The 19,703-nt window shown below is 41.0% G+C and overlaps 1 protein-coding gene across 19 annotated transcripts in view; it reads left to right on the top strand.

The window, feature by feature from the left end:
• Window positions 1-19,703, top strand: part of CASK (calcium/calmodulin dependent serine protein kinase) — a 420,858-nt gene that overhangs the window by 306,400 nt on the left and 94,755 nt on the right. For 18 of the 19 annotated variants that reach the window (XM_037902700.2, XM_037902680.2, XM_037902719.2 and 15 more), the window contains one exon: window positions 10,853-10,974. In XM_037902700.2, the coding sequence (XP_037758628.1) occupies window positions 10,853-10,974 (122 nt within the window). Of the gene's footprint in view, window positions 1-10,852; window positions 10,975-17,825; window positions 17,935-19,703 lie in introns of those variants that run through there. The other variant, XM_043538107.1, reaches the window with a different exon arrangement.

Below are 19,703 nucleotides of genomic sequence, written 5' to 3'. Positions count from 1 at the left end.
AACTTGGTGACCAACAAATATAGAAGATTGTTTTAAGGTGGAACATTTGTGCAGCATTCTGACTGCAAAAGAGATTTTGTCTCTCCAATCCTACAAAGGGAACCATATTGGCTTACCCCTACGCCCATGCAGAACCCCACTGAAGATTTTGAAGTAAGTGGTGCTCCACACAGGTACCAGGTTTTGCCCATCAAGTTCCATTGGTAGGATCAGGACCTTATAGGTTAGTGTGACAGGCTGTACCCTGGGATGAAGCTAGGAAGCTGTTGGAACTGCTGTTTCCCATAACTATTCAGGTGGATTGGCCTCTCTCTCTGCTCTGTTGGTGACACACAGCCAGCCTCTCTGGGCTCTGTTATCACCCAACACAACAGCAGGTGGCTCCACACACCCAACTGAGTCACCTGAATGCTTTACCTAAGCCACTCATGAACCAACAATGGGGACACCAACCAATTTCCCAGCTCCCCAGTCTTGCACCCCTACTGGAGTATAAAGCCAGAATTATACTGTCTTGCACTGCACAGGGATTTGTATGATGCAAGATCATTAATTAATCCACTCCCCCCTCGATGAGGGGAAGTATGTACCCGCCTGTGTTAACAGAGCTAAGATTTCCTAACACTTCACTCAAAAACACACTGGTTAAGATAAAACATTTATTTACTACAGAAAGGTAGATTTTAAATGATTATAAGTGATAGCAAACAGAACGAAGTAGATTACTTGGCAAGTAAACAAAAATGCAATCTATGCTTAATATACTACACAGGATTTGAATCAGTGTCTCACCCAGATAGATAGTGCAAGCAGTTTGTTGATGTTTCATACACAGGCAGGGTTTCCTTCTTTCCCGCCTGGGACCAGCACTTCCCCAGTTCAAAGTCTGTGTTCCTCCAGAGGTATCTTCAGGTGTCGAGTTGTGGAGAAAGTGAGGCCCCTTGGTGATGTCACTTCCCTCTTTTATAGTTTTTCCATATGGTGAGAACCCCTTTGTTCCAAGCTGGGTTCCCAGCCCAGTTTGTGGAAAATGTACCAAAATGGTACCAAAATGGAGTTCAGTATCATGTGGTCTGGTCACATGCCCTTGGATGCATCACTGAGTCATAGCAGCCATTATTCATAGGCTGGCTGAAGTGTTGCCAGGTGAGGAAAAGCCTTTCCATGGCCCATTGTCTTTGTTAATGATCATTCCACTTGACTAGGCCATTCATGATGTGCTGACTAGCCTGAGTGCAAACGAACCTTTGAGTGTTACCAAGGAGTAAGCACATTTGCTATAGAAATACCTAGTCAATATTCATAACTCTAGATACAAAAATGATACATTCATACAAATAAATTAATCATATTCATCAAATCATAACTTTTCCATAGACGCTTCACATGACACATTTGCACAAGATGCATCATAATTATGTCATAATCATATCATGATTATACCACTGTGATGAATATGGGACAGAGTGTCACAGTTATCATAAGGATACCACCCAAGTGCACAGTTGGAAGGGTCTACTTTTTTTTTAAATAAAATTGTTGGAAGCAGAGTTCCTGACCTGGATGAATAGAAATGAATATTCTCCTTCTTAGCTCCTCCTCTATTAAAATATTTATATCCTTTTCCAGCAGCAGAAGTACAAATATTGCGTATCCTCCTCTGCCTACCCAATTCAGGCCCAAATCCAGCAAATCACTTAAGAATGTGGAATTCAATTAAACTTAAACACATGCTTAAAGTTAAGCATGTGTTTGTTTTTTTACTAAGAAGGGATTGACTTAAGCATGTGCTTAAATACGTTGCTGAACTGGATGTAAAAGGTAAAATAAATCATTGGGTTAATGAAGAAAACACTATTCACTTTTTTATAGTAAAATGTTTATCTGCTCACTATTTAACAGAAAAGTTGGTATTACCAGAGAAAGGGTTTGAAGTTTTCAAATAAGTATTAATCATTTTTTCTTCTTCGAGTATGCATCCATGTGGATCCTATTTTAGGTGCATGTGCATCTCATGCACAAGATCAAATTTTTTTTAATAACCATGTCTGTTGGGGCCACTCATGCACTCTGTGCCACCTCATGCTCCTGTACGAGGGCATAAAGGGCAGAGGGGGACACAAACTGGCACGTCTGACGCACTAGGTCTTAGCTTTGGCTAAATTTCTTTAAACTCTTCATAAAAAACCCTCAGAAGTCTTCTGATTCTTGGACATGTACCTACCGTGAACAATATGAATGCATCTGGACTGAAGGTTGATACTCGGACCCCCAGTACAGGCTCTCCCCCATACAGGATTTCTCAAAATGGTAGATTCAGAACCTTTGGGTTTCAAGCCCTGCCTGTCCTGCAGTGGGCTAATTCCATTGAAAGATGGATACAGCAACAGCTCTTCTGCTTAGGAGAATGCCACATACCGAGTAGATGTTAAGTGTGCCTTTCATTCTCCATGAGAACCCACAAATTGCAAGACACACAGTGGAATCTTCATTTATTGGAGCAATCTATAAAGGTATCATCAGATCCTGAGGAGACGAGCTCCATGGTCCAGGTAGCAGAAAAGCCAGGCTCATCCAACACACCATCTCTCAGACAAGCATCTCTGAAGACAAGTGCAGAGAAGATGATGCCAAGGAAAGACCTGGCACAAACACAAACATCAGCACTGTTACCCTGGCACCAAATCAGACCATACCAGTACCACAGATGCCTCTGATACTGAAGTCTGACACGAAACGGGCTGCTCCAAACAAAGAGGCAGACACACCAGGCACATCTCAGTATCCTCTCATAAAGACAGACCACCTAAAGCCTCAGGGGACAAAGCCACCAAGCCCTACATGACATTGAGGGCTGGCGAGCCTGCAGTGACTCCGGCAATGCACCCCTCGGCATCGATACCTATAACAGAAGATGAGCCACCAGGAAAATATGACCATCATCAGTACTGAGACAGCTGCCAGTCTGAGACAGCAGACCCTGCTACCGAGAGCACTGTGTTCCTCAGCACTGCCTATGGGGAGGTCTAGCTGTTCTCTCCATCGCCAGGCTGTATGTTCTCACCACCTTCAAGCAAAAAACCTTTCCTCTGAGGACCAAGGTTGACATCACTGAAAGGCCTGCCAGCCCTCCCCATAGGGCTCAGGCACCCTTGTGGCAGGAATGGCATTAGTCAGTATCGAGATTCCTTAAGGGCCTTCTGAATGCTTGCTCACCTGTTAGAGACCTGATTCCTATGTAGAATCTCAACATCTTCCTCCTGAAGCTCTTATAGCTTTCATTCAAGCTGCTGTTAGACTGTTTGATTACATCACCCTACCCTCAAACGTCTTTCTAGTGGCCGTCACCTCAGCATTGAATGCCAGCAAGTGCCATGGTCCTCATAGTCAAATCTCCTCACACATCCTTTAGTAGGAACAAGATGGTAATGAGACAACACTCCAAGTTCATCCCTTAGGTGTCCTGGAGTTTCATCTGAACCAGTTGATTCAGGAGGGTGGTGATGCACTGGAATGGGTTACCTAGGGAGGTGGTGGAATCTCCTTCCTTTTTGGTTTTTAAGGCCTGGCTTGACAAAGGCCTGGCTGGGATGATTTAGTTGGGGTTGGTCCTGCTTTGAGCAGGGGGTTGGACTAGATGACCTCCTGAGGTCTCTTCCAACCCTAATATTCTATGATTAACATTCCAGTCCTCCCCTGGCATCAAGTGTGGCTTCAGGAAGAAAAGAAGCTACTTTTCTTCGGATGTTCCGATAGCCTTTCTCTATTACCTGGGCAGGACCAAGTCCTTTAGACTGTCTCCTCATTGCTTTCTTGCTATATCTGGCTCATCAAAAGGTCAAGCCAGATCTCATCACAGAGAATTTCTCTGTGGGTCACAAAGTATTTCCACCTACTATCAGTTAGCTAGTGAATGTCAGGGTGCGCTCCACTGGGACACAGGCTGTGTCTTCAGCCTGCTTCAAAAATGTGCCAGTATCTGAGATATATAAAGGTGACTTTTACAAGCATTACACTGATGATATGGTGACTAGTTCTTATGCCAAATTTTGGAGAGAAGTACTCCAGTCATCATTTGACTGAGACTGGCGCATCTTAATCCCACCATCCAGAGAAGATACTGTTTTCCAGTCACGCATGGTGGGATCTATATGGATATATTCTCAAAGAAGAAAGAATGTTTACTTACTCTACAGTGGCTGTGGTTCTTTGAGATGTAGTCAGTATGGATCCCACAACCTGACCTCCATCCCTGTTTTTTGGAGTCCTCAGCAACACAGGCTTTGAAGTTCAAGAGAAATGAGGGAGGGTTGCAGCCAGCCTGCCTTTTTATGCCCTCAAATGAAAGTATGGAGTGCATGTGCAGACCCAGTGGACACTGCTATTTAAAAAAAATCTCATCTTGCAAGCATGAGGCACATGCCCACCTAAAGTGGGATCCACACTGACTACAATATCTCAAAGAACCACAGTTACTGTAAGGTATGTAACCATTCTTTAGAGGTACAGAAGGTTCTTTTAACAATATCACATGAGAATTACAGCCTTTCCTCCATAGTCACACCTGTATATTTTCATAGAAACTGAACATAGACAAACCTGTTAGTCGTCTAAGCCCTAATCCAGCAAAGCACTTCAGCCTGTGTTTAAGTGTGTTGTTGGGTCGGAGCAGTCCAGGGGATGGAAGTGATCTTACAGGTTCCAATTTGTATGGCAGTATGACAGTCGGAGCTAATTGAAAATTTTACAGTTGAACAGTTTTCTGTCAGAAAATGCTAGTTCTGCATTATCGGAACGTTCCACCACGTCTACTCTTCAAGTCACGCCGTCTTCAAGTGAGCAGGGCTTGCTTTTTAAGCTCCTTCCTGGAGGCCTACCTCATGTTCCAGATATCTTAATTTGGGCTAATAGGGCCTTCAATAGTGCATTAACCCCTTCTTGACCTCCATGGAGGCTTGTGTGCCCCATTACACACCCACCCTCTTAAGAGTGTACCTAACAGGCTCTGTATGTTTCTTTTCCTGGGGTTTTGAGATTTCCACACTCAGTCTCCAACTCTCCTTCAGGTTAACTAACCATCATGGGCAGATGACCACTCCCTGAGTTGCCTGATGTTCCAGTCAGCTGTTCTTTTTCTCTCAGGGTTGCTTGTGGAGCATGTTCTGTGGCCATGAGTTGTTCTTGCAGAGGGGCTGTCCCCTGACTCCCCTTCCACAAGTGAACACTACTTTCACCTCAGCCACCCACATAGGCCCTAGCCTGCTTATGAGGGGCTGTAGTGACCCACATAGCTCCTGCTTCTGCATGAGGTACTGTCCAGATCCCCACTGTATGATCAGTCTCTGTCATAAGATTCCACTCCTTGGCATTCTTCCCTGCCTGGAGCCTAGCTAATTCTTGCTCCAGCATCAAGCAGTACTGTTTCCCATACTCCGCCTAGACCAGGGATGGGCAAACTTTTTAGCCAGAGGGCCAAATCGGAGAATAGAAATTGTATGGCGGGCCATGAATGCTCACAAAATTGGGGTTGGGGTGTGGGCTCTGGGGGTGCGGGCTCTGGGGTGGGGCTGAGGATGAGGAGTTTGGGGTGTAGGAGGGTGCTGTGGGCTGGGACCGAGGGGTTCGGAGAGCGGGAGAGGGATCAGGGCTGGGGCAGGTGCGTGGGAAGGGCAGGTTCCAGCTGGGGGAGCGGGCTCTGAGGTTCGGCTGGGGATGAGAGGTTTGGGATGCAGGAGGGTACTCCGGGATGGGATCGAGGGGTTTGGAGAGCGGGAGCGGGGCCGAGCCACATGGTCTGGCCCCCAACCCAGTGCCCTGGCTGGAGAACCAGAGCGGGGCTGAGCTGCTGGTGTGGCCCCTGACCCTGCTCCCCAGCGGGAGCTTGCGGGCTGTAGTTAGCCCACCCCTGGCCTAGACCCTAGATTGTGCTAACTCTTGTTTCGGCTTTGTCATCTGTTTAATGATCTTCTCCTGGGAGGTGCTTATGTTCTCCAGCTTTTGTTGGCAATCTTTCAGCTGTTTCTGTACATTTTTAAGATGATGAAGGGTTTTCCCTCTGCCCCATCAGCAGTCTGAACTTGAACCTCCCACTTCCTCCACTCCTCTTCCGATGGGCCACTGATTTTCTAAGCTGTTGCTCTGGATTTATGACACCTTTCCTTTCCACCAGCTTGGGTGCTACTTTTCTCTACATCAGGGCTGGGAAACCTTGCCAGTCACTTCCAAAGCTCACAAGCCATGGAAGATCCTTTACTATCCTCTCCAGCCCTGTACTCCCAGCTCAACCTCTGCCATGGGTGGTGGTAGACATTTTCTCACCATGTGCCACAAGCAACATGCATGGGGAGATGCCAGTCCATCCTCTTTACCAAAACTCCATTTTCCGCAAACAAGAGTGTGCCTGCAACCTGAGTTCATGAGATATTTCACTGGCATGTCTGCAGCCAAATTGGTACCACATACCACTGAGTCCCATTGCCATTCGGAGAGGACCCCAGGCCACAAACGTGGCTGTAAGAACAGCCCAGGTAATCATATTCTTGTGTGATATTCCTATGCTTGAGCATCTGAAGCATACCATTGGACTTCCTTGACCACACCTAGACGTGCTTCTGCTAGATTGTAGGAGTGACTGGGGCCTTGGTAGCTCCTATGCATCCCCCCATTTTGGCCTACTCAGGGACCCTCTCCCATTGAGGTCTACCCTGCAATTCCCCAGATTGGGATATCTCCTCTTCTGGTCTCCCCAGGGGCCATTCCTAGTCTGCCATACCATTCAGGCCACTTGGTTCCTTTGGCGTCAAAAGAGATTTCTTCCCACTCGGGGGCCTCACCTGCTGAGGCACCCTAGAATTGCCTTACCTAGTTTTGGCCTCCCATGGATAGAACCTTCAAGAACTGTCCTAGGACCACTTGGTCCACAATTTTCCCTGTGGAACAAGTCTCTGGGATTTCACTGCATGACGATTATGCCCATAACCTCTGAGCCAGTACCCTTGGTTGTGCTCTCTGCAGGAATGGTTCAGCCCATAAAAAAGCTGGTACACTTCCACTGTCAGTCCCCATGTATCCAAGAGAACAGCCTTTACCACAGGATAGGAGCCTGCCTGTTTGTCAGTAACCATGCAGTAGGTTGCTTGCATCTCACACATCCAAAATGGTGCTCTGGGGGCCTTCCAGGTAGACTCTTCCCAGCCCACTGCACTGGCCACTTGTTCAAAGGTACAGAGAAAGATCCTCCTGGTCAGGCTCTGGCCCCACTGTTGTTGCCAGGCGAGGGACCAGTTTGCCCAAGCTACTCTCTCCAGTACCAGCCCAAGCCCCCGAAGCAACTTGGTCAAGCTGCTTCTGTAGCCACTCTTGTTGCTGGAAATGGGCCTCCTGCTATGGTTGTTGAGTGGCAAATTGTGCCTCTTGCTGTTTCTGCAGGCTCTCCATCAATTGCAGGAGCAGCATCTGTGTCTTTTTGTGCTGTTCCTGCTGCCACTGTAGCACGGCTGTCTACTGCTACTGCACAGTTACCAGTGGTACCAACTCCTACATCTTTCCTAATTGCCCAGGTTGGGAGGGGTGTCAGTCAGTACTCGCAAGCATCAGTTTCCCCTCAATTTCAGGGGCTGATCAACTATTTGCATTCTCCACCATGTGTTACTGCATGTCTTTACCAGAGCGCCCCCTTCTGGCATTGTGTGGTACAGCAATCACTTGCTTCAGTTTCCCAGCTGGTCCTGCTCTGCCTATGCTCTGTCTTCTGGGTTACAAAGACTCAGCCTTCAGGCTAGGTCTCTGACAGTTCTACTCCTTCCAGGACAATCAAAGTCCAAAACAAGTGTAAAGCAACATAAACTAAATTCCTTTGGTAACTCTACTAGGCATAAGTCTTCCCCAGTCCCTGGGCCTACCTAGCTTTTTCTTCCACAGTGCTTTCCATCTGCTCTCTCTGCTTGCCCCTTCCAAATGAGCAGGGCTTTTCTTTTTAAGCCCCTCCCTGGAGGCCTACTTTCTGCTACAGGTGTTTTAACTGGGGCTAATTGTCCTTCTGTAGTCCATTAACCCCATCCTGCCTTGTGTAGAGGCTTGTATGCCCCGTTACAGACCCTTACATGGAAAATTTCATATGTCCAACTTTTGTTCCAGTTCTGAATGACAAGAATTTCAAGACGTGAGAAATTTTCTGGATGACAGAAATTCCTGTTCCAACAGCACTCTAATGACAATGTAGATTCAAGGTTATTGATGGAGGGTAGCTGTAGCACACAGGTTACATCTACACTAGGAAAATTGGGGTCTGTACTTCTCCAGTAGTGTAACTCCACTGGGTGTAGTAATTATGGAAATTGTATTGTAAATAGGATTCAGGTTCTAGTGATATTTATCTTTTATTTATTTCTTTAAATTTAAGTAATAGTAAAAACAGATCTATAAAAGAGATTTAGGAGGACCCTTATAATCTTACGATAGCATAATAAGCCAGCAGTGTTAAAAAACAAACATTCAAACACAAACTAATTCACTGGGAGGTTGAGTTGAGTTAATCAACTACAGAAAGTTCCTTTCCACTCATTATCTCCAGGAGTATAATTTTAACCTTCTCCAAAAAGCCAGAAATAAATGGTTAGGTAAACTGGCAGTGAAAATACCTGAACCCTGTCTGCACTACCCCTGTGCTGTTTCTGCTACTGGTGGACTGCTAGTGTAGATAGGCTTTGGTGTACATGTTCTGGGTCCTTCACCACCATCTTGATAAAAATTGTTTTAAAATGTTTAAGGGTGCTTTCCATATGGTAAAGAGACAGACTGACTCTTTCTAGGGATTGGTGAACTAATTCAGATAAAATAAAAATCCACCCGAACCTTCCTGTCACCACCTCTTGGGGTGGTCTCTCGATGAGCCTCAGTTTCTCCTGACTGGCTCGCCTTAGTTTGCTCTGTCAGGTCAGTTCCTGGACCCTCATCTCTAATTAATCCTGTCAGCCCTTCACTTTTTGGGCTTGTAGTTCCCTTCGGTCGCCTGGAGGCAGCCTGGTATAAAGCTGTCACCACCTTGCTATCCCAGGCCCTTCTGTCTCCCTTTCCTTGTCTGTACTCTCCCCTTTATAGCGGTCTTGTTTCTTCTATTGCCTGCAGCTCAGTGATTGGCAGCTCTAGCAGCTGCGTAGGGGTGTGATCAAGCTGCTTGCTTGTAAACAGGAGACTGTCTATGCTCAGTATGGGGTTTGTAGACCCTGTTACACTTCTTCAGTAACTCTCTCAAATCTCAACCATTGTTTAGGGTCTGATGAAGCTGAGTTAACATTGTGTGCTTCTAATTTTCATTCTTCTCTCCATTTTCTAGTTTTGGGGAAAAGTGGAAATACTATGAGAGGGGCTCCTTTCACAGTATTTATGGCTCTTGTGAAACCAGGTATTCTAATAAAAGATCTTGAATCTCATAAGACTTCTGACCCAATTTCCAAACTATACATGTTAGACATGTTTGTAGACACATCTTTTTGTGGTAAACCCATCATTTTCTCTGATGTAGAAGATTCAGAAATAGTTTTCTGATGCCTGCGATCATGCTGCTCTACTGCCTCAACTCTTTTGCAGGCAAGTTTGGGGGGAGCACATATATTCAGTAGCATGGCAAGATGGACACTTAGATACCATGGCAGAAGGCATAGTTTAAAAGCCTAAGTAGAATAGAACACACATGCATTGATTTGGGGCGTCAGAGGAGCCATCTGCACATCTCTTAATCACTCACTTTCCAGATTTATGGTGGGGGAGAAGTCCTTGGGGGTCGTGGATTTCCCCTCCCCCGAAAAACAATAAACAAAAAAACAGTTGTTCAGAGAGATGGATGTATGGGAGATGCAAGTATTGTTGGACAGGGTAAGGAGGTCTGGAACTTTCAGACATCCAAGGAATTGTTGATAAGCCATTACTGGAAACCCTACAAAGTAATATCTTCCATTTATTTCAAAAAGTGAATAATGTAATCCTCTCACTATTCTCTTGCGTGGAAAACTGTAAGGAAAAATCTTGTTAATAATTGCACTTACTGTGATATGAGGTTCCTTATACCACTACTTTTCCCACTTTTTGTCCATTGAGCCTAGAAATTCTTAAAGTAGTCTTTTGCATGTTCTACTATGAATGATCCCAGTTTTTCAAGGATATTTTTAGGAGAAAAAAGATGGACTAATTGATTTTTAACATTACTGAAAAAGAGAAAATTTTAAGACAACCCTTTTTTAATTGAATATACATTTTAAAAATTCAGACTTTTTTACACATTCTGTATGTTCACTACTGTATGTTGGCAAATAAGACTATAAAAGCAAGCAGCATAAATGAACATTTTGAGGAGAAATGAGGGAAATATAGAATGACAATGCAAATGATTGGGATTGACCAATGATTATTCGGCTGTTCCTCATTTACCGGTTCACAGTTTATGTTCATACACTTTTTTTCTAGATAAACAGCTGGATAAAGTGTCAAATCTGCAGATATTTTCAGCTAATTATAGAAAAACTCAAGAAGAACTGTAGGTTGTAAAATGAAGCAGTGCAGTGTGAGCATTCTGGTAATTCACCTAAACATCCATCCCTATTGTTACCTGATTTTTAAAAATACAAAGACATTCTTAGAGCTCTCTTAAACTGTTACTTGTGAATAAATGAAGATATATACTGTACTATTAAATAACATTAAATTCATTCAGTGTGTTCTTCAATAAAGGTTCTAGCCTTTTTAAAATCCTGTTTTAGATAGTCACAGTGAATGAAGTGTGAGATTCCTGTTCCAAAGGTCAGTTTACCATGAGTCTTTGCTCTACTGGTTTATTTTTCTGCTTGTTTGCCTGCAGGAGCAGTCTCACAGGTGCTGGACAGCCTGGAGGAAATCCATGCACTTACAGACTGCAGTGAAAAAGATTTAGATTTTCTACACAGTGTTTTTCAGGATCAGCATCTTCACACACTACTAGATGTAAGTATTTTTACAGTAGAAATTTGAATATATTTTCTTCTTTAATAGCTAAATATTTCTCCATTTTTGATAGAATTTTAAATTCACTGTGTAGTATTTGCTTCTTTTTTGTGTATCCTGCTTACTTTTGATTTTGTTACAAACAAGAAAAAATGAATTTAATAAGTGGTAAATGTAAGAAATTACTCAAGGAAGACTTGATATTAAAATACAACTATTATAGTTTATCATACTGCATAGTGTGACTTTTAAAAATGCGATTTTTTTTGCACAAGTGATTAATGACTTGGTTTGTGAGTTTACACATTGAATAAATGGATATAGAGTTAAAAACATTCTGATTCACAGAACAACATGGCTCTTTTATTGATGTCTGACTTATATTTTGTCTTCAAAATTTGAATTATGCAGATTTATACTCCTTTTTAAAGTGATGTATTCTGAGACCTTTTTACCAAAGTCTTAGTATTTGCTTAGGACAGTGATTCCCTAACAGATGAGGAAGTGGAGCAAATCCTTTTCATGCATAAGAAGATTATGATGCAACCCTTATTTGAAATTAACTCGCACAAGCCAGGTGGTAGCCTCAATACTTTAAATGAAACTTCTGCAGATCATTGGATGTCAGGTCTCATGTTCTTCTGTACCAGATATGGACTTGCTTATACATGCCAGGTGTGTTCATCATAAGATCCTTTAGTGCTCTGTCTGGTATTGCTGAGGTCCGTTTAACTAAGGTATTTTATACACAGTGCCATCTAGGGGCTGAACGGGGTAATACAGTTTAGCATTCCATTACACCACCTCCTTTAAGCTTTACATTCCTACCATTTACAATATTTACGCTTTTTTACGCTATCACGCTGTCTTTGAGGTTCAGTATGAATCAGTCTCTCACATGTCTCTGAATCATACTGGTTTTCTAATTACACAACCCTAACGTGTAATAACTTGGGTCACCTGGCTGTCCATTAGTTGCAACAACTGGCTGTAGTCAGTTTGGAATCTGAGTCGTCATCTTGTTCTGCATCCACCATCTGTAGATTTTTTTTCTGCTGATGGTTTTTTCTGAGGAACAAACTGTAAATGTCAGCAGTTTCTGTTGAACTCTCCACTGTTGATCTCGATCACATATGATCTGGGCAGTGAAGTCTTTTTCTTTACAACAGCTGAAGTTGTCCCTCCTTTTTCTCCATTGAGTTTGACATGAACTTGGTCACCAGTTTCTAGAGCTGTCAGTTCTCTGATTGAGTGTTGTCTGTTGTAAAAGTGTTTATAGGCTCTTTTTGCCTTTTTACCTGATTTGGCTAGTCTCTTCACATTGGACCACTTCGGAGATAGATTCTGTTTCAGAGCTGAAACAGTAGTTCTGAGTTGTCTTTTCATCAGGGACTGTGCTGAACTATATCAAGTATCTGCTATTGGTGTTGATTTGTAGATCAGAAGAGCAAGAAATGGATCTTCCTGCTGTAGGATTTTCTTTGCTGTCTGTAGAGCTCTCTCAGCCTCTCCATTCGCTTGTGTTTAATGTTCGGAATGAGTTAAATTTTGCTGCAGTGAATTGTGGTTTTGTCCATCATTAGTTGTTCTGGAATACCAAAGTGGGCAACATATTATGTCTTTAAAGTATGTTGTTTCTATATACTTGGTCATTGTGGACTATTTTTCCAGGTAGTGATGTCCTCTGAATTCACATATGTTTGCAACTAATCTATTCCAGTGTGTCTCTGATAGAACTGCTTGTACACTTCATGATCAACCATTGCCTCTTAAGTTGATCTATACTGGATCTTCTTTCAAAAGTTCAGTATAATCAAATCCTCCATCAAGTTCTTTCTCCTTTCTCACTAGGCCCCTCATAGCTGCCACACTGTGGCTGAAAAGATTGTTGGTCTTTGATCCTTTGAACACATGCACTCTGAATGCATAGTTCTAGTCTTTGTAAGCTGTTTCTGTGGTGAACTGGCCTGTGCAGTTCAGAATACCTCCAGGGCTCGTCAGACCTGTGTCAGATGACTTTAACTCTGGGTGGGGTTGAAGGTGATTGAAAGTCCCTTCTGGCATGACTGTGAAATTTCAGCTCCTGAGTCAATTTTGAAGCCAATAGTCTTGCCATGAATATTCCGTTTCAGTCTCCAGGCAGGCTCTATGACATTGCAAGTGATAGATCAGAGAAACAATGGTTCTGGATTGTTTGTAATATTAGTCAACTCCCTGACTTTCTTTTGTGTAGCAAACAGCTGCAAAACACCCATATTTCAAGCATTTATTACACCATGTGCCTCTGGCTGGATGTGCATCATCTCTATGGATATGACTTTTTCTACAATTTGTGCATGTAGGCTGGAGTTTGTCCCTCTTAGCCTGGGAGTTCTCACTCCTTGTCTTAGGGGTGTTATGATAATGACTTTTAACACTCAAGTATCTATTTATAGCTTCTAAGCTAGCTTCAGGTTTTTCAAGTTGCTCCTGTCTTTTGTTCTGTGGTTTGACTAATTCTGACAGCTTTGCTACCGGTAGAGCTGTGGCGGCTAGGGTAACATCTCTCTTCATTTGTAGTTGCTGTGAAAGGCTTTTATCTGTTAACCCAATAACCACCCTATCTCTGATATTTTCATGTTTTGCATTCCCAAAATCACAGTTTTCAGCCATTGTATGCAGAGCTCTTATAAAACATTCAACATTTCCCCCGGTTCTTGAATTTTCTGGTGAAAACGTGCTTTTTCATAAACCACATTTCTCTGAGGTATAAAGAATACATCAAAAGATATCTGCATTTCATCAGTTTCCTTGTGGAGCTTCGTAGCAATACGAAATCTTGCAAAATATTTTTTCCAGTCTGCCCATTCTGAAGGTTTGACAAAGCTGAAGTTCTCAGTGCATCGAATAAAGGTATGTTGGTGAGATCCTGCAATCTTTCTTCCTTTTGTCTGCAACCTTTGTTGCTGTTTTCTTTCTGTTTCTGTTCTTAGTTTACTCCTGACACCATGTCATGTTCTTCTGTACCAGATATGGACTGGCTACAGTGCTTACTTTTACATACCAGATGTGTCCATCATAAGATCCTTTAATGCTTTGCCAGGAATGGCTGAGGTTTGTTTAAATAGGGTATTTTACACAGTACTACTAGTGGCTGAGCCGTGTAATACAGTTTAATATTCCACTGGAATGGAAAACACGAGGAGCTGGCTGCATTTGTCACGGTACTATCTGAATGCCTTCCAGTAGGCCATTAAATGATGTGACTAACATCTGTCACGTGGCTTTGTGCTCTCATTCTCTCCCCATTGGAGAATTGTGTTTTACAGTGGTGTGTTTTGTTTTGGTGGGAGGTATTTTTCTTCCCTCTCCCTATGGGCACATCAGTAGCTAGAAAAATATATACCAAAATTTATGCTAACCCTTTAAATTCTTGGAGAGCAAAGCCCAAATATCCAGGTCCTCTCTGATCTCGGCCTTTATGCTGATGTGATAGTGAGGTGGGTGACTGTCTATTACGGAATATAGCTATTGGCAGAACATGCAGCTAGATGCAGCTATTTTACCTGAGAAGGCCTACATATCCAGGAACACTTTCGGTGACCTAAGTACGAACTTTCAGGCCACATGTACCCCCATCACAGGTTTTTCTCAGTTTACATACCTTTTTGCAGAATGGGGAAGCCAAACTTTGTAACAGATAAATAAAAGTGGTACTGAGACCTTTTCATTTTTAACCAGGGAACACCTAACTGCTGGGTCAGATCCTAAAGTGCTACAAGGAACATTAGGCAGTTCCCTCATAATCTGGACCACCCTTGAATAATTCTTGTGGCTGTTTTCTGAAACCTTTTCAGTTTTTTGACATCCTTTTTAAAGTCCAAAACTGGACAAGCATTCTAGTAATGGTGTAACGAATGCTGTATAAGATTTATATGTAGCAAAGGACTAGCATGTGTTCTTGTGTCTCAGAAGTTCTTTTCAAAAGCCTGGGTAGTTCTGTGAGTGAGATTGAGGCAGAAAAGGTTCAGTTGAAAGGTACATTAAGATAGTGTTTTAATAGAGCACCATTCTACCAGAATGTAGTTTAATTTTTTACTGGAATATGTTGAATAAGGGAGAAAAAGACCCCACCCATTGCTAAATCTTTGGGGAGATATGCTCACACAAGTCATACAAAACAAAAATTTTAATCTTTAAAATCTTGAAACAACACAGAACAAATTCTTTTTAAAAAATTAAGTAAGCTTTTTATTTCAGTAAGGCAGATTAGGCAGTTTGTACATCTGCATTGATATGGTGCCGTTTTGCCTCAGGGAAGGTCATGTTCTGTGTTTCACTGGCAGTCTGTCAGAAAGAGTTTGTTCTCCTTGGAATGGTTTGGGTCAGTGAGACTACCAGAACAAACTTTCTGACCCATTATCTTCTGCTGAGTAAGAATTTTACGATCTGCTGTGAAGTTCTTACTGTCAAATCAAAATGTCAGTTGAATGAAAAATTGTGCTTCCCACTTCTTGGCCTTTTTCCATATGTTAAATTTGTTCACATGTTCCTCCTCTTTCTCAAGAGTTGTTCTTATTTTTAGACTAAGCATGTGATTTATCATTCCCTCTATTGGAATCTCTTCCCTGGCTTAACTAAATCGTGTCTAAAGGCAAAAGAGAGGAAGGATCTCTATACAAAGGAATGAAAGTCATCCCTTCCCTTTTAGTTTCTCAGCTAATAAAGATCATACATCAAGCGGGGATTCTTTCTTTATAAAGTTACTCATGTAGGCAGAACAGCAGAAAAGTGTGTTTTCTGCTATTCCACTGATTGAATTCATTTATATACGTCTATTTTAAAAGCTATATTAAGAAAAAGCTCTTCTTTGCAGTGTTAGGAAACTCATCTGTTTAGACTTATTCCAGTGGTAAAGGAGTTCAGAAACAAAAATGCCTTTTTATTCCTGTTAATTTACAGGATAATCCGTGCAACATAAGATATAGATCTATGAACTGAGATGTCTGAACTGTAACTGTAGCCTTTTAATTATGGTCATATTTTTCCTAGAACCAAAACTGTATACTGTACCTACTCTTTGTTGAATCACCTACTCTTTAAAGATCACCAACAAGTCTAATTAGCTTATTTGTGTATGTTTTTAATATTACTTTTTCTCCAATAGTTTTCTAAGTTCAGAACATAAACTATAGACTAGTATGTTGTGGTGTAAACAGAAGCACTAATGTGGAGAATGGAAATCCAACTTTTTTTTTCATTGCTAAGTAAATATCTGTGAAACTCTCAGACATGTATATATCATTTGTGAGCTAAAATATCAAATACAAATTCAAACGAACAGCGTGTGCAATCTTTGCTATGCCACAGCAACGTAGATCTATTCCAGTTAAGTTTTTGTGTCTAAACTTTTGTGTACAGTTCAGAGGAAAAAAAATCTGAAATTGGAGTTTTTGTAGTGACCAATTTAGATGCGTGTGACGAAGTGTATAATTCAGCTCTTGTTTCCTGCAGATAGTCAATTACAAGTGTAAAACAGGAAAGCTACTGGATGTATTTTTTAATGCGGTTTTTGTCCCTGCTAGGGAACAGTTGTCATTCTCTTTATGTAAAGATCAGGATCCTGCACTGATTTGGGGCCCAGTTCTGCAAAGCACTAGTGCATCTCCTGGAAGGGTCTTTCAAAATACACCTCTACCCCGATATAATGCAACCTGATATAACGTGAATTCGGATATAACGCGGTAAAACAGCGCTCTGTGGGGGCGGGGCTGCAAGCTCCAGTGCATCAAAGCAAGTTCGATATACCGTGGTTTCACCTATAACGTGGTAAGATTTTTTGACTCCCAAGGACAGCTTTATATCAGGGTAGAGGTATAGTTCCCATTGTATGGTTGTCAGTAGTCATACAGAATCAAAACTAATTTTTTCAGAAATAGTTTGATAATTCCAAAAACCCCAAATGATTCATTACAAAGGTATTAGATGTGTTTACAATAAAGAGAGGGAAACAGCCATTTTGGGGAACGTACAAACAATACAATCAAATTTAATACTTGATTTTTTTTTTTAAAGAATAAGAGTGGTTTTAGATTGGACAGTGTCAATTGCATTACACAGGGAAACATGTCCTTCCCTCTCTTTTGGAAATGTGAAGTTAAAAATTCCAATGAACCATGCAGCACATTCCTGCATCCAATTCAAGCAGATATTCCTATTTTTATGCCTATGGAAAGCTTTATGGACTGATTCTGATGTCCAGTTTAGGTCATAATGAATGTAGCATTATTAATAAAAAAGTAACAAAGATAAGTAAAGAATATAAGTTATTTAATGAAAAAACATGGCACAATTTAATGTAGTAGAACAGGTTTTTATTTCTACCAGCAGATTTTAGATACCTTATCAAATACGTTGATTAAAGTATTTTATTGACTTTCATGAGGTAGATACTGCAAAGCATTGCGCATTGTGTAGTATTGACACAGCATGAATGTAGTTACTGATTTTGGAGATATTCATGAATGGCTATTTTTTACATCAGTATGACACAGATTTTACCCTAATGATTAGTTGTTTTAAAGAATACCTTGGGCATGACAGCTTTGCCCAAGGGTGGATCTTAGCAGAACATGTTTCATCTATATGGCTAGCTGAAATGAAGGCAGGTTTGCTAGAAGGTAAAACCAGAAGCTGCCATTACACAGCGGCCTGCATTGAAGGCCACGAGTAAAATCTCTCTCTTGTTGAGTCAAGCAGTTTGGTCACCTCTCAGGGACAGCTTTTGTGGGTGATTCTGAATACAGATGTCCTTCAATTTACAAGTGAAATTTTCACTCAGCAGGAGAACAATATCAGCTTTTGTGTGTCTGGGGCCAGTCTGTGCTGCTAGCTTTGTCTGTCTGTCCTAAGCCAGATAGCTCTAGGCAAGTTTATTAATTACTTACCTAAGAATTTTGTGTTGTATCTGCAAACTTTAAGGTAAGTGGTGTTTATGTTTCTGTACTTATATCTGTGATAGAAAAAATTGCTATAAACTTCAGTGGAACTTTATTAACCTGTTTGCTAGTATATCACATAAAAATTAGTTTGTGAGAGAGTGAATAGCCTTGATGTATATATTGTAGTGTTACCAAGTATCTGTGTGTACTTGACTTTGGTCTGTAAGTTGTAGCCATTTTATTGCTTTCAGAGTTTTTTCATTTATATATATATAAATAATGCATATATATAAAGTACATTGATTTTAAGGGTTCTTGCTCCTGTATCTCTTCTTCTATGTAGTTAATGGTAATATTTCAAAGGAAAACTAACACCGCACATTTATGGAGTTCCTCTGATTAAATGTGTACTTTTGAAGACTATGTTTGGTCTTTTACTGTTAGGTTTTGTTCTTTGTTTATTTTTCCCTAATCACAGCCTGATGTTAGCACTAATAAATTTGAAAGTCTCTTCCAAAAACAGTAGTCATTTAGCTTTCATCATTCCTACTTTATAATCTATTTATGCATTTAAAAATCCTTTTAACCCTGCCTACGTTTATCACCAAGATTATTACGTTTTCTGAACAAAGCATAGTATATTACCAAATTGTGCATTTTGGTGAGAAATAAAGTGGCAGCAATCAGTTCTGTTTCCAGAGAGGAGTTTTTAGTGTTCATCCCTGAGTTTAAAAGAAAGAGAGAGAGAATATCCCTAAATACCATTTTACTAATGGATTTCCTAAACAGTACCGAAAATAAAATCTGGTATATTCTGATTAACCTTGAATGGTAATGTTTGAATCTGTTCTCATTAACTTGACCTTATTTTTGTGTGTTCTGTATTGGAACCACACTCTTGTTCTCCATGTAATCACTTTGTGTGGTTCAAAGTCATTAGTTCAGCATTTGTTTTCACTACTTTGAATGTTGTTCATGTGTTAGATGTCATAAACAGGGCTTGTTTTAAGTGGGTCATTAATACACTCTTGTTGTGTAATTTGAGGCACAAGAGCACTTGTATTAATGGCACTTGCTAAACCCCATCTGGAATGCATGCATACACGTCTATATTTTTCTTTAAGTTATCCTTTCATTAAGTTGTAAGTTCACAGTAGAAAGGAAATAGAAAATATTTGTGTTTTAAAATTAAAAACAAAACCAAAATGTGATCTACTGGCAGGACACAATAGTTATTTGGGGAACTTAGTCTGTGTTTTTTATTCTCAGCCTCATATTGTGGGGGTTAGTCCTTGTGCTACTTTAGAAGTGGTATTGACAGGCAGTAGAGTGAGTTGCTTGAAGGCGTCCTCAGACTCAATGATTGAATGATCACCACAATGAAAGTTTTATCTGGAGGTTAGGAGCATAAAATTTAAATGAAGTCTGAAGCAGGGGTGCAAATTACCCCATACAGAGGAAAAGAAACAGTAAAGACCATATTTACAGACATTTTTCCCAACTGAATATAATAATTATTTACAAGGTCTTTATTTTCAGCTTCTTTGAGCTTCTATCCTCCGATCTTTTTTGATGGTTAAAAATCCAGGCTTTTTTATTAAAAAATAATGTGTGTAGATCACCTCTCAAGGATTACTCGTGGGGGAATTCTGCACCAAAAAAATGCAATATTATTCGTATTTTATTTGTCAAAATAATGCAATATAATCACACCAATGTCACTTATTTTGGTCATTTATTTAAAGAAAAAAATCACAATAACTGTTCAGGATTTCCTAAACACATGAAAGTTAAGTTACAAACACTTGG

The sequence above is a fragment of the Chelonia mydas genome, chromosome 1, assembly GCF_015237465.2.
Source record: "Chelonia mydas isolate rCheMyd1 chromosome 1, rCheMyd1.pri.v2, whole genome shotgun sequence".
Taxonomy (NCBI): domain Eukaryota; kingdom Metazoa; phylum Chordata; order Testudines; family Cheloniidae; genus Chelonia; species Chelonia mydas.
Note: the sequence above shows the minus strand (reverse complement) of the source record. Positions and strands in the feature narration are given on the sequence as shown.